General features: G+C 31.2%; 3 protein-coding genes across 6 annotated transcripts in view; 2 read left to right on the plus strand and 1 right to left on the minus strand.

Moving 5' to 3' along the window:
* cindr (CIN85 and CD2AP related) lies at positions 1-23,794 on the plus strand. Of its 2 annotated transcripts, XM_085186856.1 has the most exons (15): positions 1-208; positions 1,405-1,588; positions 2,659-2,764; positions 3,256-3,391; positions 6,805-6,987; positions 11,591-11,717; positions 13,422-13,554; positions 13,798-13,904; positions 14,212-14,361; positions 14,738-14,823; positions 15,017-15,227; positions 16,075-16,192; positions 16,529-16,622; positions 17,001-17,290; positions 18,347-23,794. In XM_085186856.1, the coding sequence occupies exons 1-15, from the start codon at positions 184-186 to the stop codon at positions 18,497-18,499; spliced, it is 2,103 nt and encodes a 700-aa protein (XP_085042982.1). In that variant the 5' UTR covers positions 1-183; the 3' UTR covers positions 18,500-23,794. The 2 variants fall into 2 exon arrangements, with proteins under 2 accessions (XP_085042982.1, XP_085042983.1); XM_085186857.1 differs by lacking the exons at positions 1-208; positions 1,405-1,588 and adding an exon at positions 2,054-2,171.
* On the plus strand, positions 7,950-9,746 carry LOC146538128 (uncharacterized). Its single transcript, XM_085186858.1, has one exon. The coding sequence runs from the start codon at positions 8,336-8,338 to the stop codon at positions 9,587-9,589; it is 1,254 nt and encodes a 417-aa protein (XP_085042984.1). The 5' UTR covers positions 7,950-8,335; the 3' UTR covers positions 9,590-9,746.
* LOC146538129 (leucine-rich melanocyte differentiation-associated protein-like) overlaps positions 20,375-25,104 on the minus strand; it is a 13,682-nt gene continuing 8,952 nt past the window's right edge. For all 3 annotated transcript variants that reach the window (XM_085186859.1, XM_085186862.1, XM_085186860.1), the window contains exon 6: positions 20,375-24,885. In XM_085186859.1, coding sequence (XP_085042985.1) covers positions 24,806-24,885 — 80 coding nt within the window. In that variant the 3' untranslated portion in view covers positions 20,375-24,805. The remainder of the gene's footprint in view (positions 24,886-25,104) is intronic.

Here is a 25,104-nt window from a genome sequence, read left to right on the forward strand (position 1 = left end):
TTCATCTGTGACTGTTTTACTTCGAGTGCGAGTACTGAGTTGTGATTTGACGTGAATTGAAAATATTTTTCGTAGTCGCCCTCATTTGATTACAATTTATGTACTTACAGTGATATCTACGTGAGAAGTTAAGACAGTGTTGTATATATGTGATGATGTGATTGTAAACAAATACATTTTATAATGGAGACTATTGCAAATCAAAAGGGTAAGTAATCGTCATCAGTACTAGTAATGCTCAGGTCTTGTTTGTATATGGATAACTGTACCTTACGACATGAATTTACTTGACGTACGACACCTGCTTTAATGTTTGATAGTAATTTCGTTTACTATCGTAATAAATCAGGGGTCAGTCAACCGCTCTTACGAACATACCTATACTTTATGTCATATTTTATTCAGTTTATGAGGTTTAATGGCTATTTATCATAGGGACACAAACTTAGACGTGCGTTCTTAAGTATTGCCAAGTTTGTCGTATGGTGTGAGTCATTTTCATGGCATTGTGATGTCATGTGCATGCTAATGTTAATAAACAAAACACATGATACATTTGTATGAGGACTCTCAAGTGACCAGGCCAAATCTTCAAGGAAATATTTCTTTATACATTATTTGCAATGTAACTGATTGTTATTAAATTATTTTTAAGTGGGGTTACTTAAACTTATTTGAAAAATCTTAAAAGCAGTCACTAGTAAATATTTGAATACTAATTTAATAAAGTATATGCTATATTAGCCAACAATTATTTATAAGTTATTTAATTCTTATAATATATAGAATATATTTTGTTATCTTAACAAACAACATAACTAGTTTTATTAAGAAATATTATCTTTCTTAAATGTAAAATAAAGGAAAACTTTAAATAAAATGGTAACAAAAAGTAGTAATATTTTTAATTTATTTATATAAAATAATTAAATAAACTTCTTTAATTATACAATGTGATGTTCTAAAAATATTTTTATTAAATTATATTTTCAAGTCAATGATTTCATTGTGTATACAAGTTTATGTTAATGCAATTTTTATATAATTCTTCTGTATGTGTGTGTTGTCACTCTACTCCTAAACAGAAGAATATTTTTTTGATGAGATTTTATGTAATATTTTTTAGAAAACATAAAAATTTGAATCATTCTATATTATATTTTTTACATACTTGTACTTGAGTGTAGGTATTTGTTGGATTTTTAAAGGCTTCTTGAATGGCACACTTGGTTAATAGTCAGTATCAGTCAGCTAAGCTATAAAAAATCAGGAAAATAATAAGACTACTGTAAAACAAGCAAAAAGCATTTCTCATCCACCTAGATCAATGTATGCTGGAACAACAAAAAAATAAATTTATTGTCAATTTAAATATGTTTTAAATATATTTTATTTTTCTTACAGTGTCTTGTATAGTAAATTATCCATATGATGCATCAGAGCCAGACGAGTTAACAGTGAGACCTGGGGATATATTACGAGATGTGGAAAGACTTACTGGAGGTTGGTGGCGAGGGGAACTCAGAGGTCGTAAAGGCATGTTCCCAGACAATTTTGTATCTGTATTAACAGAACATAGTAATGCCAGGTATATTGTTATTTATTATGTACTTTTAATTTATTTTAGTAGGACTGTAGATGTGATGGTTGTGGGTTCAATGAACTCCATATCCGCACTATGGATATTTATATTTAAATTATTTTCATTTCCTTGTTTTGATAAGACACGGTGCTGTGGATAGAAGAGCTTAGAATGACAGGTTTGGCAAAGATGTCTAACTTCCTATGTGGAAAAAAGTGATAAAATCTCATATTGGTAAATCTTATATTGGTAAACCTTAATTGTCTCCAGTTTATTCAGCTATATCTTTATTATTTGTAAAAGTTATCTTCCTATAAACAACATTTTCGGGTATAATATTGACAATAAAACAATTAGAAAGTACTTTAACCATATTTTTAATGACCGTAAGTATCTTAAATACTTTTTGATTAATACAAAGGTGATTATTGTTCACATTATCTTATCTATTAAGATAATATATTGATAATGGTTTCAACCTGTTAGTCAAGTTTGTGTTTCCATAAGTTTAGTATACATTAATAATAAAGGATCAGGAAAATGTATATAGTGGATTCATGATAAGGTTTTTTAAAGGGTTATTCAAAAGGTAAACTAAATTTTAGGCTACATAGGAACTTTTGTATCAAAATCCAGTATCATAATGTGAATATTGTTTGGTAATTAGTTGGACAGATTACTAGTTAATCTTTTAGTCATTAATTTAAAATTAATTTTTAAGATGTTAATGAACGTATTTTCTCATTATGCTAGCTTATCTAAAAATCTTGTATTGTTATTGGATATTAACATGTGTAAATTTTCAAGCAAAATGGATAGAATGTGGGTTAAAATAGATGGGTTAAGTGTTGCAAGATCTGCTTAAATTGATCAAAATATAAATAGTGTTATTAATAAGTTGTCATTGTTTTAATTTCTACACTAGTGTCAAAAAATCGCAGCGTTAAGTTCTGTTACTCAATATACGATGTCTCGAAAATTGTGTGGTGCATGGGGAATGGAGTGTCTTAACACTAGATTCCTTATACCTACTCTGATGTAGTATCTTTTTAAAATAAATAATAATTATTATATAGGTCAGGTGGAGTGCAAGGTCGATGTCGAGCGGTGTTCAGCTATCAACCCGCGAATCCTGATGAATTGGCGCTGGGGGTCGGAGACGTACTCGAAGTTTTAGGAGAGGTAGGGTTTACAGTGTATTTTCTTGTTATATTTTACATGATACGGCGTTGGGTTCCTCTACTCAAAACGTAACTTCTCGAATTCAGACGGATAGTGGAGAACTGAATGTGGACACAATAAATTATGCCACACTTTACTCATCTTTATCGTAGCTGTTCACCTAGTGTGACGTCACAAATTTTGCAATTTTACGTCCAGGAATCATAAATTAAGATGTATCCGTGCCGTTCTCAAGTCTGCGATCGAGCTTGAGATGTCGTTTTCATTCATAGGTTAATATTTTAAGAATGAAAACGGCATCTCAAGCTCTATCGCAGACTTGAGAACGGCTTATAAATATCGATTTTAAACAACAATTTTGAAGTCATGTTTGTATATTAGGTGAAACGAGATGTCATGAATTTTAGTATCCCTTGTCAAATGTCATGTCAAGCCTTATCCTCCCTAATATTGCCTCTATTATCCTTAACGTATACTATCTCCCATACTAGGTGGAAGAAGGTTGGTGGCAAGGTCGTAGGTCGGGCCGCGTGGGCGTGTTCCCCTCCAACTTCGTGGTGATGCTGGAGCCGCCACCCGCTCAGCCAGCGCCCTCGGAGCCCGCGCCCATATTGCCACCGAAACCTGGTAACTATTGTTTTGTTTATTGTTTTTTGATATTTTGTTTAAATGATTTAGGTTAATTACTTTAAAAACGTTTCTGGAGTATTTGCATAATGTAAATTAGAAACATGGTCATAATTAATTAAATAACAAATAAATGTCCAGTCGTGGCGCAGATAAACGCGACAGGTTGTGGGTTTGAATCCCACTCGAGTAAACTAAATATTAATTGTTACTGGTAGTCTTAATACTGGCTTCCCTGTATTCCTCTGTCTACAAAAATAAACTTTATTCAGTATCGAAACTTCAGAATATAAAAAATCTGAAATAATTGTTAACTTATTTATTTTAAACTGGTCAATCCTGATAATAACTGACCGTTTTTATGAATTTGTTGTTATAAAGAAGTTCTTATCAGTTGGAAGGTACTAGTCAGACCGTAAAAGATGATATCACGTTGCTTTATCACCTGTTTGTATAACGGGAAATTGAATTAAGTATATGTTGTTATTTTTGCAAAAAAAGTAGTTTTTCTACTTATTTTTAGAATGTGTTATTCATAATAATGATACACAGCTATGACATACCTATACCTTAATATATAAGCTGATTTAGCTGTGACGAAACGATAACGTTGTAATAACTTATAAGATATAACGAAATGATAACTTATAAAGATTTATTTACTACGTTTATTTAAAATACTTTAGTTTGTTTAGTTATATTAAAGCGTTAAGTATAAAAACGCCATAGCTATGAATTCGTTTGGGGATGCAATGTCTTTTCACTTCCCCATTCTGACAAGGCCATTGCGCGGATTTAGTTTCGGATACTTTTGATCCAAATTTGAGACGTTGCCTGTTTTATGCGAGATATCAGATAGAGCGTGAAACTCAAAAATAATTAAAAATTTCCTTAACCTTAACTTCAAGTTCATCATTTATGTCCAAATATCATTGAAATCCTTAATGAATTTGACATAACTACTTTCTTACTAAGTATTTGCACAAACGAAAATTATCCCTATATAGCTATAAATAACTAAAACTGTAATTTACATATATGTAATCTCGTCATATTATTGGACGTGTCGTAAGTGTTGTATAAAACATCTAATCAGATTTCCGCAAGTCGTTTACGATCATTACTTGGCTGGCTTTTGTATATGAAATGTAATATAATATGTTACTTAATATAGTGTATAACTAGAATGTGTTTATATACACATGTAATATGTGTTTTTTTAATATATTATTAGATTTATGGAGGTTAGGTATCAATAAATGAACGGAAAGCGAAAATAATATTAAAAATACAAAATAAGTTGAAACAAAAAGATAAAATTAAGTATTGCTTAGTTCAGCTTATATTTTGAAACAATAGTCTATATTCAATATAAAATTAAATAAATATTAAAATCTCCTCGAGCAGGACTCGAACCCACAACCATTCGTATTGTGCCCCTGCCCCGCAACTGGCTAGATTTATGTATAGGTATAAGAAGTTACAATTAATGTAAATATATGTCTTGCCTAGTGTTATGACGAATCACACTATTATTGTTTCGCCGTTAAATGCAGTGACTCAGTAACAATGTATAGGGAACACAGGGAAAGGAAATTTTTCTCGGACGCATAAATTAATCGATTTAACCACATACTTCCTTAATGGAAGTTTAATAAAACCGTCAGAACTTTGTATTTTGAACTTTAAAATGAATAAATGTTAGTTATTATGGATATTTTTTTTAGTTTCACGCTTAATCTTGCATAAATAGGCAGTCAGTGTTAAGTTAAAACACTCCGTTTTCCGCTTTCCGCCCGAACTTACGGATAATTCGTGTTGCGATGAAACTCAACACGCTGCAGTTTATCTAACGAGAGCTGTAATTTGGATATAATTTATTTCCCTGAGTGGGGATCGAACCTGTGACCATAGTCTTTACAGTGTCCCACTACACCACGATGGATCATAATTTACAAGAAAGCATATTGTAGTTTAATATTTACTTGACAAGTAAGTACGGTATTGAAAATCTGTTATGAATTCTTAACCTCGTTTTTTACACAACAAGCACTTCATAGTTCGTAGTACCTATATGGAGTGCATTAAATGGAGCAACGTAAACGAGCTAACGTTCGTGTCGTTGTCGTTCGTGATTTTAGATCCGTTTTTAGATGTTCTTGGATAGTTAATATATACGTATATATTTTTGGTAAGGGTATTACCTAAAATTACATAAGTTTGCTTGCTATTAAAGAAGTTCGCGTATAGTTAAGAAAATCAGTTAGGTTCAGAGCTCGCTACTTTTTTTTGAATTATCAACAAAAATATCGAGATTTTTCGTAAAAAGCTCGAGAAATTCTGTCTCAGTGCTTCTCTACATTTCCTATAAAAAACATGCCAAGTTGCGGTTTCCTACGATCATGTCTTCATTGTTTGTCGTTCGCTATATTTCGCGTTATATTCTCATTTCTTAGCTCTGGTGTCGCAAGCTTTGCCTCGGGCAAAGCGCGGCGTTGAGTTCCGCTACTCAACACGTAAGGACTCTAGAATTTGGCGGCAAACATGGAAAGGAGTGTTTTAACACTAGGTCCTTTTGCCTACCCTGCTGTGGTGCGAAATACAGCGTGAAGCTGATTTATTTTTATTTTTATATAACTAGATACGTGAAGTACTTTGAATTCTTTGTATGAGAATGAGGTTATATCAATCGTTTATGTGACAAAGCAATTTGATCTAATAATGTCCCTGAGAGTAATTCAATTTATTCGCTTTCATTCTCTATATTAGCCGTAACGAGGCGGCGTGTCAACACTTAATAGTCAATTATATTAACTTGTCGAGCTTATCAATTAGGTTTGTTAATATAATATTACCGCAAATCTTCCCTAGAGGTGACTATAAATTCGACGGTTGTGGGTTCGATTCTCACCCGGGGGAATGAATTATTATTTATTAATATTTTTATCGAAACATTGCATGTTGAGTGATCCGCCACTCTTAACACTAGATTCCCTCTGTTTACACTGCTATAAGCGGGATACAGAGTGAATTTGAAAAAATATCTTATATTTTTTAATAATATTATGTATGGATATTTTTAAATGAATAGTTTACATTTTTACTGTATTATTTTTATACTTATATGTGAACAATTGTATTTTTTTGTATAGTTAATAATGGTTATAGTTTTGTAATACTTAGCATAATATTACATTTACACTAAGTATGTGATCATATTATTATTCATAATAATAAAATTGATGCCGTCGTGGCGCAGCAGTTCATTGTCTGATTGTAAACGGTGGTTGTGAACACGATTCCCCTTCGGGGGAGTGTCTTAATAATAGGTTCCCTCAACCTACCTTTCTATATGCAGTATATATCGTAAAGTTAACAAAATAATAATAATAATAATTTTATCATTGTTACAGTTAAGGAGCAATGCCGTGTGCTATTCCCATATCAAGCGGTAAACGATGATGAATTAACATTATCTGAAGGAGAAATAGTTAATATAGTGTCAAAAGATGCTCCAGACCGAGGGTGGTGGAAAGGGGAACTTAACGGCAAAGTTGGTCTATTCCCTGATAACTTCGTACAATTATTACCCACCGGTGAGTATTATATATTTAATATGTTGTTTTTTTATAAGCTTAAGTAATTCGTCTTATTTTTATAAAAAGTGTGCTAGCTAGCTAGCTACTTGTAGTGCTAGCACTCGTCGTTCTTGAGGTATTGCATGTTGAGTGAGGGAACACAACGCCGAACTTAGCCTCGTGATTAAATTTTCTAATTTATAAATATTGATTTCTAATTTATAAATATTGATGATTAAAATATTCCCCTAAGTGGGAATCGAACCAAAACCCGTGGTGTTTACAGTCGCGCAACGGCCTCGCTTTCACGTTTTTACTTTAATTTAAAATTAAACCGAAACGAATGTAATCGCGGACACTTATCGTATACCTACTTACAGTTGTGCATAATTGCGGAATTGATTAAATTAAATATAATAATAAAAGAATTTGAGGCAGTCGTAGCGCAGGGGCACGAGAGTGTGACTGTAGCGCGACGGTTTTGGGTTCGATCCCCACTCAAGAGAATAAATTTCTTAATTTTTTTTATTTCTTCGCTCTGGCACCATACCAATAGCCCGACCTTGTATTCCGCTACTCCACACGCAATGCCTCGAAAGATTCGGCGGAAAGTGGGGAACGGAGTGTGTCAACACTAGGTTTCCTTTGCCTACCCTGCTGTATGCGGGTTACAGTGAAGCCGTTTTTTTGTTATAAAAGAAAAAGCATCGTTCGCAATGTGACATATTATATTAGCCGGCTTACGTAAAAGTGGTTGCGTTAACGTATATGTCGTCACAAGGCTAACCGCTTGTGATAGCTATTTAACAATAACATTCGTAAACGAGGAATATGAGGAATGCATCGTAATTCTTTATCGATTGTGTGATTTAAATTATATTATGGATATAAAATACTTTTTGTTGTTAGATAAATGGGCGCAGTGGCACTAAGTGTGACTGACTGTATACGCGAGATTCGATTCACACTCCAGGAAATTAACACTATTCCTACCAGGACCGGTCAAATGACCGTTTTTAAATTTTCAATTGGAATTTCCTACATTCAACGTATGTGAATCGCCTTTAAACTTTACCACTTTTCCTCATATATATGTATGATATATTTTTCAATATTCACTTTTTTTTTAATTGTTTATTTTCCGAGAAAAATTTGTAGTCTGTCTTACCTACCACGACCGGTCATTTGACCGGTAGTACGATTTATACATTTTTTAAATAGTTTCTGCGCCATTTTCAAAATAGTGAACAAGACTAACAATACGTCGCAGTAAGTTTTACATTTTATCTTTTATTCTTTTTTTATCTATTTTGATTTACATTTTCATATTTTAGTTTTTATTTTTTGTAGAATATTTGTCCCAAAAATGTCAAGACAATTGAAGAGTGCGAATGTATTATTAGAGAGAATAAATGATATCGATGAAGAATGTTCTGAAGATGATCAGGAAACTCTGGATATGGAAAATGACAATACGGAAAATTATGATCCACTTGAAACAGATTCGAACACCAGTGAGAACGAAGAGAATATTTCGAACGTACGTAGACGACGAAAGAGAAGAAGATTTTTAGTTAGTTCCGATAGTGAGAATGAGGAAGAAGTAAGCGAAATTGCGATGGACGGAACTGTTTGGCAGGAAGTAAAAATAGGGTCTAATCCTGGAAGAGCACCTGGTCATAATATTTTTAGGGAAATATCAGGCCCGACTGGGTACAGTAAACGTAATATTATGGAAGGTGAAGTTAGGACGGCATTTTCTGTGACAATTGATAAGAATATAATCGAACTTATAAGAAAGTGCACAGAGGCAGAGGCATTTAGAGTGTTGGGATATAAATGGGAACTGTCTACTGCAAAGTTATATGCATTTTTTGCAATTCTGTATGCACGCGGCGGACAACTTTTTTACAAGCCTACCTTTAGCAACAAACAACTTTTAGCAAAAAAAACTACGATTGTTGGGACAATTAGAGCAAATAGAAAAGAGCTACCAAGACTGGCAAAACTGAAAAATGACGACATGGCACTTTTTTCAACCAAACTCTATCGCTCAAATAATTGTATGTTGACAGTTTACAAAGCCAAACCAAAAAAGAAAGTTCTAATTCTTAGTTCAATGCACAACTCCGTACAAATTGAAAAAAATGACAACCGAACACCGGAGACAATTCAATTATATAATAGCACCAAGTTTGGCGTAGATGTGACCGACCAAATGGCCAGAAATTATTCGGTAAAATCTAAATCTCGGAGATGGCCTTTGCAAGTATTTTTTAATATCTTGGATTTAGCCGGGATAAATTCATGGGTGTTATATAAAGAAACTATGGGAGGAGAAATTACAAGACAGGAATTTCTATTTCAATTGGCAGAGGAACTTGCCATCGAATACCAACAAGAGCTCGGCAAAAAAAATCAATCAATACCCATCGCAAGTACAAGTACAGGTTCTCGTGAACGGAAAACATGTCAGATAAGGTATTGTAAAGATAATAAGACGAACAAAATCTGTCTAAAATGTAAAAAGTACGTATGCGGAAAATGTACAGTTGAGAAGCCCATTTGTAAAAAATGCGAATATAAAAGAATAAAATGTAAATTATGTACTCTTGAATAAAAGAAAATATATTTTTATACTGTATATACTGTGTATATTTTTATAAGCTGGCTATTGGTTGCATTCAATATTGAAAAACTATATGTTGTGCAAGACCGGTCATTTGACCAGCCGCGGTAAGAATAGGTATAAGTGAAGTGTCGGTAGGAATAGTGTTAAATATTGAATATTTCATTTGTTTGATCTGATGTTGAGGCAAAGCGCGAGGTTGAGTTCCACAATTCAATCCAGAATTCGGCGAAAAGTTGAGAACAGAAGTATCTTAACTGGTTAGAATCCCTCTTTCTAGCCTGGTGTGTGCGAGAAACAGCGTGAAGCTGATTTATTTTTTTAAATCCTGGTATCGATTTTTATAAGGTTAAAATTATTTGTATTAGTTTGTGCATGGCGATGTCTTTCGAAAGCTATAAGGTATAACGAAATAATGAAAATAAATAAATAATGTATTTATAATTTTTCATCGTTTGGGTCTACTTATACAATACAGAGTTACAAATGTACAAAAACATAGCATTTTTTGCACTTTTTGTGCAATATATAATATCGGGAATTATATCGTAATTGCAACGTATATCATGTACATCAATATATGACACAAGGGTAGTTTGCAAGGTTATCTATGGATCTTCGGTGTGGCACGTGGGAGCGCATTAAACGGCATAATAATAGTATTAAGCATCGACTTATGTTTGTAAACATGTCTCCACTTACAGATACTTACGTAAAATGGCGTATTACGCGAGAAATCGTATTAAACGTGATCGTGTTTAAGGTATATATAAATAAACAATGAAAAAGTCCCTTCACAGCTGTAGGTACTTCCCCAAAAAAAAGATTACGCACGAACATACATACCAACATATCATATTGACACTATTTTACTTTGATTATGTCAGTCGCGACAGCAACAATGAACGAGTTTTTTATTTTTAATGTTAGCGGCATTACGCACTAATTTGTATTGTAAATATTGATACTTATTATATTATTACTAGTTGCCGCCTCCGCGTTTCGAGGTTTTGCTATTGACATTTCCTGTGAAGGTCTCGAGAGTGGTAGAAGTCGTGATTTTGCGTAACCTCACCTCATCGGTCGCGGCTTAGTTCAGTATTTTAGTATTTTAATACTGTCGGGCGAACGTTGATGAAATATTTCATTTCATACTCCGTCTCTAATATCCACCTTTTGACAATTTTCTGTGCTATCAAAATGGGGATTGAAAGTGAGTTTGTGCTGTTTTTTTTTTACTACAAGAATTGGACAAAATGAATGGTATATATAAAAACAAAAGTAATTATGTTATTATGTATGTCATTAATTTATTACGATATTCAGTGGAAATGACAAATATTTTAATATTTTTAGAAGTAATCAATCACCCTTCCTTTTTCCTGTTTTAATCACTTATTAGTAATTGTTTTGTTTAGCTTATCACTTGTTTTGCTTTGGACATCATTTGCGAAAAAATCATCAAAGCGCGCGCTTCAATTTAGTTTTATTATTATTGATAGTAAAATATAGAGCCGCAGTGAATAACTTCTTTTATGTGACTATAGTGTTAAAAAGTTTTAAAAGTTATTGTGAAAGTGAAACTTTGTATGAAATGGTTCAAATACTTCAGTCTTCAAGTAATTATAATGTTTATACAAACAAGTGAAATGTATTTATAAACCGGTACAAGATCTTGCAATATTGCATTCGAGCGTATCGACTTTACATTTGAGACAAAAAATTAATATTACTTATGTTCAAAGATATTTTTAAAATATTGTTTTTTTTTACATTTAAGTTCAGAAAATAATGAAGTGTTTTTTTTAAATAAGTCAATGAGGCTTATAACTATTTAGTTGTAGGTCTTATTTAAACAATTACATTACTTTCCCGTCTATTTGTTGAATTTCTATACCGACCAAACGAACTATTCCAAAACGTTACTTCTGGATACTACGTTACTGCTGAGATTTAAGAGTTTTGGAATAATCGAACCTACTATAATTGCAGTAGCGCAAGAGCCCGAAGAGAAGAAACCTGAACGGCCGCCCGCCAAAACGAGCCCACTGTATCCCATATTGAATAAGTACACCGAGAAAACTGCCTCTGTCAAAGAACTCACTACGTCTAAAGTTAGGTAAGTTGATGTTTTTTTATAATGTATGTATATAGGTTTTTGTTTTACTTCGTAGAGGGGATATCTCCGATATAACAAAAATATACAAATTATTATCATTCTTAGGAAAAATCTTTAATTACGGAAACTTTTAAAAGACACAGAAAAGGAACACAAAGTACACACTTTAAAAGAAATACAAAAATAAAAGTCCAGAAAAATCCAGTATTTGAGGATCTATTTAGTCTTAAATTTTTGCAGCAGTTAAATAACAAGAATAGCCTATTTTTAAATAGGGGTCTAAGTTTAATAAAAAAATATTTAATCTATATTAATTTAAAGTTAATTATAAATCATTAACCGTAGATAAATGTCTCAACTGATCTTGCTGCTGTGCTAATCATTAATTAATGCAATCAGTAGGAAATTGCACTATCGCACTATGACGATAACATATCCATATAGATCCACCATCCTATTTCACAAGGAAAATGTTTATATGGAGATAAACTAGTTACACAGATTATGTTGTGTAAACAGAATTTTGTTAATTTTTTTTATGAAGTGGATAAATATAAGTATAATAATAATATCTCTAAGTATGTACGGAAAATCTAGAACTTTTCTTTTGATATTTCTGTCATTTGTTATCCAAATTCAGTACAATTTTGTAAATTATAATGACTTATTCTTACTCTAAATACACCTACTGTCGAAATTACATTTGTTTGTAAAGTGCTCTCTGTTATAAGTGTTATGCGTACTTTATTGTAAATTTATATTTATAAAATGCTGCTTCTACTTTAAAAAATAATAGAGCTATTTTACGTAATGGAGTTTTTTCAAAAACTTTTTTCTTACTTGCAAAAATAAATTTGAGAAAATTTCCTTTCCATTATCATAAATGTAACTTTACGCTTGGCAATTACATCATAAGGAGTCAATCTTTTTTAAATATACATTTTACTCTTCAATAGTTATATTCTCAACATTTTCCTTACAATTTTAATAAAATCATCGTTAATGTTTTCAATATTTCATAGTTTTGCAAAACAATTTCCTCATATTGCATATTGACTACTAACCATTTTATTGTTCTGTAGTAATGATGCATCTTCCTTTTTTGTAATTATAAATTGCCATAGACTTGTAAATGGGTCGAAAATAAATGGAAATAATAATTGTAATTGAGGTGTCTATGTCAAAATATTTGTGTTTTTTAAAGTATGTGTAAAGTACATAGTTTGTTGAGTAATATCATTCAACAAGTAATGTCATTATTTGGGCAGAAATTAGAAATATATCATTTTTTTCAGCTTTACATTGTATACAGTATGTAGCTGGGTAGGTAGAGGGAGCCTAACCTTAAGACATTCCGTTAACAACTTTCTCCCGAATTTTGGAGGAATTGCGTGTTGAGTGATGGTCAATGCCTCCTCGAGTGGGAATCAAACGCACTACCTGTCGCGTTTACAGTCACAATTTTGTGCCCATGCGTCACGTTTGGCTTCTGTATGAAATTTAATAATATATAAAAAAAGTTGTAACCAATATGTTGTATATCATTATAACATATAATAAATCTATAATGATCTTACCCGCTACTTGTAACTCATCCACTTCCATCTCTTATAGAGATAAGTCCACCTTTGTGAACTAAATGTATTTTATTGTTTTCTTATGTATATTTGGTGCAATAAAGAATATTATATAAACTTATTGCAGCGTACATAAAGAAAATACTGTAAGCAAAGAAAGTAGCACACACAGCACGGTCACGCATACGAATAAAAATGAAACAGAAAAAACGGTTCACAGTGAAACGGTGAATGATGGCACCCTAGAAAGAGACGGACAGGTATGATTTTACATATTCTTGTATTATATTTCTAGCGAAAATCTTTTGTTTTGTAAACCACCCGCATTATAGAGGAGGAGAACCTAGTGTTAAGACACTTCGTATCCAGTACTTCGAGTTCGAGACGTTGCGTGTTGAGTAGCTGCCGCGCCTTGTCACTAAATAAATATAATATTAATGATAATTTATTTTTTTATATGTTTAGCTATAATATAATACCACATATTTTTATTTTCATTCCAGGCTAAGAAACCTCCAGTGCCATTAAAGAAGAGTCCGTCTTCTACATCGGGTGTAGGTGGACTGTTTAGCGGTCTGAAGAATAAAATGATGTCTTCTTCGGATAAAACGTAAGAAGTCTATTATTTATTTTATTTTTTACCTAAGACTATAGTCCATTACATTTTGTAAACATTTCTAATTGTATAATTATCTAAATCGAACTACTCAATCAGGAAAAATCGAATGTGAATATGAAAAATATATACATCGAATTGAGATTCTCCTCGGTTTTTTTTTCTTTTTAAATACTCCCAAACTTTCAGGTAAATTTCAGTCAATCACAGATAAAATAATTACAAACCTATGATAAAATAGTGCTGAGGCCCAGAAACTTAAAAGTTGTCAATTTATACAATTTTACAATATATTTTCCAGGGAAAAACAAGCACCACTTCCAGCAAGCACTACAGAATGGGATCGTACAGATGGCGCTGCCAGTACCAAGCCCGCTTCTCCCGCCGCTACTACTAACACGTTCGACCATATCGAAAGGAACTCCATACTGAACGATCCTAGAGCTGGCAGGTTTGTTTACTTTTAATATATAGGTTTAATATTGGCGATGTTTTTTATAGGGTAGTTAACGTTTGAGGCAATTTGTGGTGCAGGGGCACAAGTGTGCGACTGTAAATGCGACTGGTTGTGGGTTCGATCCCCATCCATGATCCAGGAAACGAAATATTTATTTAAATACATATTTTCATCTCTTCGCTTTGGTATAGGGGCAAAGCGCGGCGTTGAGTTCCGCCACTCAATATGTAATGCAATAATCAACTAGAAGACATAAATTTTCCCAACAATAAATTTTCTCACATATCTCCTACGTGCTGACAGATGATTTACAAATTTTATTATATTTACGGTTAAATATATTGAACTTATATAAATTATAATATTGCAGAGTGAAAGCGCCAAGACGAAGGCCGCCGAGTCAGGCGCTTCGTGACGATACACCCGCTCAGATCGGACTCACTAATGGACATGAAGGTAGTAAATATTATTCAACTAAACTCTATAAAATCATATATATTTTTTCAAGCTGATTTAATTTTTATTTATTTAATATATACGGTTAATGGTCAGGACTGCGAATCCGTATGACTGATGGCCGGGATAATCAAGCTTATACTGTACGACGGAAAATTTCACAAAACATCTTCAAAAAATCACTTTCTAACAGTACCCACAGATAAGCCAACAACAGAAAAGCAGGAAGAAATAAAACCAAGAACAAGAGAATGGGAGAAACACAGAGCACCGTGGATGGAAGAGCTAAAACTGAATCAAGCTAAGAAAACCAGCTTCGGATCCGAGGGGAAGTCCCGCTCTGTGTCCACATCGTCGGAGGCCAACGGTGTTGCCAGTAAAGCGGGTGGCGGAAGTACGGATAGGTATGTAGAAAAATTTATTTCCTCGTTATGGAAATCAAGCATAACACGGTGTTGCGTTCTGCCAGTTAAAACGCAATGATTCGCAAACTTGGCGCACAGTAAGTAACGTTGTGTCTTAATACTAGACCCCTCTTGTCGGCCCTGCAATAACGATACAGCGTGAACCTATAAAAATGTCATGCAAATTGGGGGGTGCGTGGTTAACGAAGTGTTTTAACACTATGTTTCCTAAACTGTGAAACTAAAAAAAAATAATTATGCAAATAATTGATTTTTATAATTGAACAGTTTTCAATATTGCTACAAATCGTTTAGCTTATGCAAATATCTAATAAATTATGCGTGGTTATATTTTATGTATACTATATTGCCTCGAATATGTACTTGACCCTGACTCAAATAATTCTAATATTGATGTCATAATTGAGTAACATCTTTTATCTTGTACAAACAATTCTGCAAAAAGTAGGGACGGAAGTGTTTTAATGGGAATGAAGTGTTCACACTAGGTTCCGATGTTACCTTTTACTTACGCTGCTATGTGCGAGATACTTCTCAGTTCCTAGTCTCATATTTTTATTAAAAACATATCATATTTACCTATAAATGTATTATTAATTAATAAATGATGTTATAAGCTTATCTAATGCCTCAAGACACTCGTCATTCTTCATGGCCTCGCCGCGAATAAATGATTAAACAATGATGTAATCATTCAATAAATAATTATTGTTAGTCACTATACAGGTTATTGCAGAATAACATAGATATTACTCGCCCTTTGTAAATAAAACACAATATAAAGTAATATTTCCTTAAATTATCATTATTTATTCTTTTTCTCAAGGCTTTTGGAATGCGGCTTAGAAGAGAAACGATCGTCACATTCAATGGAAATGTCTAAGAGCACGTCATCTATAAGTAATAGAATATCTGTGTTGGAAAGTCTTGAAACTAGTTTAGAGGTAAGATTTTATTGTTATATTTATTTTATTCAATTTGTCTAATTGGGGTAACTTCAAAGTCACATTTTTATTAGAGTGTTTTATTTTAGGGGCTTACTAAATAATACTATAAACATTTGTGTATAAAGTCACCCCAATTCCAAACATTTTCAATTGTATTTTGTTTATTATCAATATGCGGCTTCACCTCCTTGGTCAAAAAAAAATAACTAAAAGTCGTGTCACACTTATCACACTTATTCCAATATGAGAAGATTTTTTAATTCGAACCTGAGAAAAGTGCGTTTACCCAAACATTTTTTTAGAGCCATATGATGTTAAATACATTGATTTCAGGTGAAAACTCGACATTCGATAGAGACTAAGAAAGATACGCCGCCAGAATTGCCGACAAGTAAGCCGCCGCCGCTACAGTCGCCCACCGCCGCCGGTAATTACTTAAATTAGATTTTTTTTGTTTTACCTTGTATTCTGCATATAGGAAGGAGGCTAGGCAGATGAAACCTAGTGTTAAAACACTTCGCTTGTTGAGACATTGAGTGTTTAGTGGCGAAGCCCAACGCCCCTTTGTTTCTTACTATATACTTATTTTAATAAGTGTAATATTAGAAATTTTAAACTATTTTGAAATTAAATATTACTAGAACAATTAATATTAAATAGAGCATTATTGACTGACATTTTTGAGTTATTTAGCAATTAAAAACAACGGAGTATTAATTTAAAAAAACAAAGCATTTTTTGCGATCATCATTTAATTTATTTAGTGTATTTCGCAGTAATAATATTATACCTAAATAAATTTCAGGTCGAACATTAACAACAATGTTAGACGAAATAAAAAAACCTCCCGCCCCCTCTCCCCCATCGGCTTCAGTAAGAACTAGTGACGTTGAGAAATCACCAAAATCGGACAAATCTATCGATTTGAAAGAGACTAACTCGATAAGCAAGTTTAGTATCGAGAAATCGAGTTGCATAATCGAGAGAAGCGACAAGTTAGAGGAAAAGTGTACTGGCACTTTGGAAAGGCGAATCCATTCAATTAAAGCGGATAAGGAAGGTTCTGATGTGTTGATAGCACAGCTTAATGACAGGGTAAGTTTTTTTCAATTTCACGCTGTATACAGCATATAGTAAGGTATCTTATATAGCGTGATGACAACGTATGACAGTGTGACAGTGACAGTAGTGGTCACAGCATTTAGATGGTTTCCAAGAGGCAAGGGTTCAAATCTTCCTATGTTTATTTTTTTATACAATTTTTCAAAAATGAATTTTTTTTTCGTAAGTATGAAGCAATCATTGATAAAAAAATCCCGCTGTTTCTTGCACCGGCTCTTCTCAAATTTGAGGCATTAACTTTAGTGAACTGGTGGTAAATTATTTGACATTCAAAAAATTAAGTATGTAAGTGATACTACTAATTTTGAATAAAAGTATTTTACTTTGACTTTAACTTTATGTATGTTAAAAAAAAATAACCTTTGTATAACCATAAGCTGCTGTATTTGGTCATTTCCTAATCTTTTAATGACTTGGCAACAAAAAAATATATAATATTATGAGATATATATCATCATCATCATCATCATCATCAGCCTGTCCTCGTCCACTGCTGGACATAGGCCTCTCCAATGGCACGCCACTGAGCTCGATCTTCAGCTCTTCGCATCCAGCCGCTGCCCGCCACTTTACGAATATCGTCACCCCATCTAGCTGGAGGACGTCCTACATTACGCTTGCCGAGGCGTGGTCTCCACTGTAGAACGCGCTTACTCCAACGGTCATCGGTTCTGCGGCAAATGTGACCAGCCCATTGCCACTTCAGCCTGCTAATCCTTTGGGCTATGTCGATAGCATTGGTTCTCTGTCGGATAACTTCATTTTGAATTCGATCCTTCAGAGATATTCCAAGCATAGCCCTTTCCATAGCACGCTGAGCGACTTTAAGCTGGTGGACCAATCGCACTGTCAGTGTCCACGTCTCGGCTCCGTATGTCATAACTGGTAGGACGCACTCATTAAAGACCTTCGTCTTTAGACTTTGCGGTATTGATATATATCACTAATACGAATTTAATTGATACTTATAACTTCACTAGGTTTTAATATAAATTGCATAAATTATAACAGCTAATTATTTTTTTACAGATATTAAACTTAGAGAAGCTAATAGAAGTACAAAATGCGAAATTTAACGCCGCCATTGAAGATCTAACAAGTAAATTGAAGCAAGAAACGGATAAAAGACAAGCGTTGCAAATGCAGGTGGAGAAATTAGCACATTGTGTCACACATGTATAGGACCCTCTGTTCTACGTACTCTGTATGGAGATGTCAGTAAAAATATACCAAAACAGTTGGAACACGATTATCCGCTTATCTATTATTCGAATTCGGTATTATCCGGAATATCAATCACGTATATCTTATGTTATCTCTATATCTTTATGCGCGTGCCATTTGTTCAAAAGACAAATTTTGGTTAAGTGACATATTATTACATATTTTAAATGCGCAATAAAATATATGCATAAGTACTTATGTATATATTTTATTCCACGATTTTAGACACCAATTATTTTTTTAAACATCTTTGTATATTTAATTATCAGAAAAAAGCTACGCAGCATAAGTCTGGTTAACTGGATTTTAATAGCTTCAAACAATATCGTGCATATAGCAGAGTAGTGTTACATTATTAAACCTAGTGTTACATTAGGTTCCGAGGTTCTCAGTAGGTTCTCTAGCGTTAGTTGTCCATTGAGACATTTCCGTTCCCTACTTTCCGCCGAATTTTTTTACCACGACAGCCTCATACGAACGCTTCACATAGATATATCTCAGTAAAATATAGGTTTGTGATCCAACACTATTTTCACTGACAGCTTTATATACATAAATTATAGTAAAATATAGCCTGTCTAGTATATTATAGGTATTTGCGGAATAAAATACCCGTTTAGGGTTATAACATCGATTTTATACTCGAGTGCAGAAGAGTATACACATCTTTTGTAGATATAGATGTAGTCTGAGGTATTATTTAGATACAGTATTTCTGAATAATTGGCCTTTTATTCCTTCAGTTTATGATTGAAGAATTTTAAACAATCATCGTCAATATCGATAAAAATGTCAATATATTGTTTATGTATACATACATCAGTGTTGCCAGATTTTTTCTTGAGGAAAAGAGAGATGTTTAAAAATTTTAAGGAAAAAAAGCGGGGTTTTTTCGCCAAAAACGGGACATAGGCAAAATATAAATGATCATACTTATCCATTTATTGTGTGACAGATAGCGATTTATATAAAGATTTTTTAAAATAAAATTATATTTCTATATCTACTAAAAATTCTCGTAAAGCGTGGATTAACAACGGAAAGTGGGTCTATGCCTTTCCTTTTCATGATATTCAATTTCGTGTTAAAAATTGGGAGGTCTGACAACACTGACATATATCGATTTTATGTAATTTTGAATATGTCATAGATATACGTAAAATCGATTTGAATTCAACTAATAAAATTATTATATATTAATAATTATCAGTTAATAATACGTAAATCGATTTACGAATTATGAGATATCTCTTATACACATGAAGTAATTTTATTTTTTAAAATCATCAAGATTACGTTTTTATGACAATAGAATAATATAAATAATATTTTATATTTTTTTGTAACATTACAGTACTAGAGAAGTTTTTAAGTCTTAGAAGATATTAACTTTTTAATTTTCGAATCAATATCGATTTTAAAATTTTTATAAAGACACAGAATAGAAATATTTTTAATATAAATAAATTATTTATATAATTAATAGTAAAAGAACCCCTAGTACAATGTCCTATTTGTAATAACTCAGTAAATTTTAAATATGCTTCAATAACGTTTATTCAAAATATAGACAGCTTTCCTTTCTTTATACGATTAAATAAAAATTAAAATAACTTAGAACTGTCGAAATTGAAAATTTGTACATGCATTTAGTGTCTAGTCTTCAAATATATATTAAAAAAATACAAAATCAGACGAAAATATTTTTTTTTTGCTTGAAATATTTTTTTTGTAAATTACCTTCAAAATGCGACAGTACTTAAGTCAATACGTAGGTTGTAGAAAGGCCTTATACATTACTGAGGTTATAATTATATTATAAATAACAATTAAGATTGTTGAATGTTGTCTCTTCTTACTGTACCTTTATTTAGTTTTATATTTAGTGCTAATGCGTTTTATATATGTATATCTTTTAATTAGCTAAATACGGTGTTATCATGTAACTTAATGTAATTAGAGCACGTGGTATATTGAATTCAATATGAAATTTTGTATTTGAATATAAACAAGTGAATGAGTTTGTATTTTATATTAATTTTGAGTCACATATCGTGCTCAAAATAAATAAGAAACTATAAAAGGGTCGACGAGTTGTGGCCGCCCTGAACTAGCTGAAAATTCCTGCGCCTGAAGATTGCTGAATTTTTCTTAGTTTCATTATTTTCTTCCCGAATCAACAATGACTAAGTAACTTCAGGTCGGCCACGATCCGTCGACCGTATTATGCGTTTGTTAATGTAAACGTTATTAACACGATTTTATATAGAGGAATGTATGAAACTTTATTTTATTTTGAATTTAAAGTACGAATGAATAAAAATGTGATAGTTTCTAAATGTGTACTCGGGAAGTACAAAACTTAAGGTACATCAAATCCAAACAGTAAAGTTTTACAAAAGTCGTGCCATTTTTTTTTTAATTTGAATTCGCGCAATAAGACGTTGGGCATATTATTATTATTAATATAAGTAAATTATCTAAATATATGATAGTTCTAAAAGTTATATTTGTATGAGTATAAAATTGTGATTTGCACATTCCAAGCTAAAAATATATACTTGTATGTGTAATATTGTAAATATATAAGCACTGCTTTCTATATATTCTATATGAAACGCACAATTGTATGACAAACCAAAATGTATGTAAAATGTATTATTCATTATTTTGCTATATGAGTGCTATAATTAAAAATAATTCCATTTTTTGTTCAATAAATTGGTTATTTACATTTTAGTACATGACATTTTTTTAAATATTTAACACAAACGTTTTATGGAAATTAATGAATCACAAATTAGAAGTAATTATAATTTAGAAGTAATAATAAAATGTGTAATTGAATTTTTGGAAATGAAAAAATAACTATTTAATAATATAGCTTAAATGAAAATAAATATTTCAATGTAATCAATTTTCATATTTAATTTAAATGCATAATATTCTTTTAAAATGACTTGAGTAGTGGAAAAGTGTATTACTTTAGTATTTTTTTTTTACTATTTTCAACGATTAAATATAACCGATATTATAAATTTCTTAACTTTTACATTGTAAACATTTAAAAAGAATAACTTTATTCCAACGAAATGTTAAATTAATGACCTTTGTTAAATTTAAAATTTTGTCAATATTAGTAACTTGCATATATATGGCTTTACTTTTAGTTCACAAACACTATTTTGTAGTTTATTAGAAGGTTTGTAGGTAGATAAAATTTTTGTAGAATATTTCAAAATTTTTGAATTATACAAGACTTAAAAAATACTTTTTATAATAACATTAAAATGGTAAATGTTATTTTGCATCAATAATAAAATAAATATGTAATAATAAATCCATTATAACGTATGTAATTTATGTTGTTATGTTACAATTTTCGTCATCCTATAATCAGAATTTTATTATTTGACATTAACACATGTAATTTCCTTTTCACACTCATTTTCACAGAAAAGATAAAAAATCAATAAATATTTACACAGAAAATATAAAAAAATGTTCTTTAGAAAGCATTTATGTAATATTGTTTTTTTTTTTTAATTTTCTGTATAAATATTATATTGTTTATAAAATAAATGGGTTTCCTTATTCCGTTATAAGTAACAATGTACCTCTATACAAAACATATCCCTAGATTCATTCCTACATTATATAAATTTATATTCTCTGTAATTTTTATTATGAATATTATGAGATTTGGAATATGGTTGTGTTGTACCATCCATTTACATGTTTTTTTTATGTATTAAAATTAAATCAATTTTATGTATTATTATTTTATGAAACGTTTAACATTCTTTCAGTTAAAAGGTTATATTAATATACTGAATTAATAATTTTATATAAAAAACTGTTGTCTTTTGTTTCGTCCAACATTGAATTCGTCTATATATGTGTAGAGTATACGTCTTTTTATTAAATGCTATTTTATCGTATATCGCACGTTCCTATTAACATCGTAGTATCTGCAATTCATCTACTTTTCAGTAGAAACAATTATGAGGAATAATTTGATTTTAATACATAACTTTGTAAAATTAAACATAATTTTTTATAATTTTGCTACTTGCCAGTCACACTTAAATTATATAATGTGGTTATGAAATATCTTAAATAATGAATTATTTTATGAAATAATCTAAGAATTATTATTTTTCACATCATTAATAGAGAATAGCGAATATATGTATTATTAATAGGCACGTGCGATATTTAACGCTTAGTATCGAGTGTATTGTGATATTGCCTAACGCTAACTAAAACTATTCGTAAATAATTTCAATGGCTTTAATAGTGCGCAAATAATATTGTAACTTTATAGAATTTTTATTGTGCAAAACTTTAACGCTATTTAATATTCGCATATTAATTATAGTGTAGATAATACAAATTAGCAATTAATACGATATTTATGACAAGTATTTAGGGATTAAACCATTGTTTGTTCAGTTATTTATATATTGATCGAAGGCCATGTAAATGTTTGATTTATTTACTATATACGTGTCACTTTGAACAGTAAGAAGTTTATGTAGTTTATTATGTAAATTCGTAAACTTTATATCATTCACACTTAAAAAATTACTTCTATATTTTTTTTAAATAATAGTTTCACAAGTTTGTTTTAAAACACTCGCTTCTTGACGTAGAAGCAAATTGTTTTGAAACAAATTATGTTTTTGCTCCACAAGTATATGGTTTATAATTTTCTTCAATGTGATTTCTATAGCGAACTTTATAAATATTTCAGCACGGAGAGTCCACTTTATATGTGTACCTGAAATTTCTGCAATGTGACCCTTTTCATACAAATTGGTGCCACTCTATGTGACGTTTCATCGTTTATAGTATCAAAGCCGTGCCAAGTTATTTTTTTAGTTCAAAACATCCAAACGCATTTGTTATTTTAATTTTAAGTTTCATACAAACTGAAACAAAATGTTATTGCAGTTCAAAATATATCAATAATAATGACTAGTTATTATTATTAATAAAATATTCGTCAATTGCATTTAATCCGGTGTAAATATATATTAACAAAAAGGAGCTTTTGTATGTACATAAGCTTGGGAAGTACATCGGTACATGGAGTTTATTAAATAAATTATAGTGTATTATATAATGTGTTAGTACTTAATTTATTTTCCATATTACATACATATATACTGCCCCGTCTCATGCATTCCTAAAATTTTTACGGATCAGTATATTATTCATATTATGAGAATAAATAAATTTATAACTGTATTTATTTGTTTTATTTCCCCACTTTTTATTATTTTACAGGTAATTTTTATAATGAATGAAACAGAAGGTATACTCATTTTATAAGTTTCCATTGTTTTTAAGGTTATTACATTGAAACGTTACGTTTTACAGTTTTTTTAAATTTAAGATTTTGAATTGGGCAAATTAAATTTTAAATATTTTTTAATGGTTTTTATTTTTCATGTTATTAAAATAAAGAGTCAAATTCTAAGAATTTCTATGTTACTGTAACACTTTAAATTTATTTTTCAACTGTGGAGCAGTCCTCCAAGTCCTCTCAAATCTCGCATATCAAATAAAATAAAGATAATGAAAATATGAATAGAAAAAAAAAACATTCAGAAAAATCAATATTATAATCTAACATCATTTGAAAGTTGGCTTATAAAAAATATAAAATTAAAAAAGTTTACAAATATTGCACCATTGTATAAAAAAATATCGGAAAACATTCCATATAATAATTGAACAAATAAGTAGATACTGCAAAAAGTCTATTCTAAACATCATTACTTAGAGCTAAACCATTAAAATATGGCACCATGTTCTCGTGAAATCAAGAAGCTGAATTTATTATAGATTTTATTTTTATTTAGGATAATGTGGCAAATAGTATGAGAGTTGGGGTAAGCTACTCTGTCAAGGGACAGAGGGGCTTAACTCTACTCTTAAGCCGTATATAGGGATACACGGCCTAAACTTTCGAGACATTTTAAGTGGCAGAACTCTACGCCGCGTTATGTCTTATTTTCTTTTTATCCCTCTGGTAGAGGGATGAAATGAAAATAAGTAATTTTTCGTATGGAACTCGGAAGTCAGACACTGTGCCGTTGCGTCGCGACGAGATGGTCTCAATAGATATATTTACAAAATCGGAAATTTAAATAAGAATCAAGTACTGTATTTATCTTTTCTATGTTATGTACATAAAGAAGGTTAAAGTTCGTATTATTACTTCGTAAAACGTAAGATAAATCTTGCGGAAGCTAATCATAAGTCGCTATTGAGTATGAATCGATTTCCTTCAGAGTGTTTTCCGGTGTATTTATATACACATTTTCCATATGCACCTGAAATATATATTAAAATGATATAAAATACATATAATCAAGAAATGCACTATAAAATTAGCTTTTTCATTCGTCTATATTTTTTTAGATTCACGCTGTCTCTCGCATGTAGCAGAGGAAGTTTAGTGTTATGACACTTCGCTCCCCATTTTCCGCCGAATTATAGAGGCATTGCGTGTAAAGTGGCAGAACTCAAGGTTGCAATTTGCCTCGACACCA

Source organism: Heliconius melpomene, chromosome 6 (assembly GCF_056956725.1).
Source record: "Heliconius melpomene rosina isolate 202511_hmr_F chromosome 6, ASM5695672v1, whole genome shotgun sequence".
NCBI lineage: Eukaryota > Metazoa > Arthropoda > Insecta > Lepidoptera > Nymphalidae > Heliconius > Heliconius melpomene.

What these genes read in the sequence shown, in the direction of transcription:
- cindr (XM_085186856.1), top strand. Translation starts at nt 184, where the DNA reads ATGGAGACTATTGCAAATCAAAAGG. An exon ending in CATATTGCCACCGAAACCTG is followed by an intron (nt 3,392 to 6,804) that starts GTAACTATTGTT and finishes TCATTGTTACAG; the next exon opens with TTAAGGAGCAATGCCGTGTG. An exon ending in CTCACTACGTCTAAAGTTAG is followed by an intron (nt 11,718 to 13,421) that starts GTAAGTTGATGT and finishes AACTTATTGCAG; the next exon opens with CGTACATAAAGAAAATACTG.
- LOC146538128 (XM_085186858.1), top strand. Translation starts at nt 8,336, where the DNA reads ATGTCAAGACAATTGAAGAGTGCGAATGTATTATTAGAGAGAATAAAT.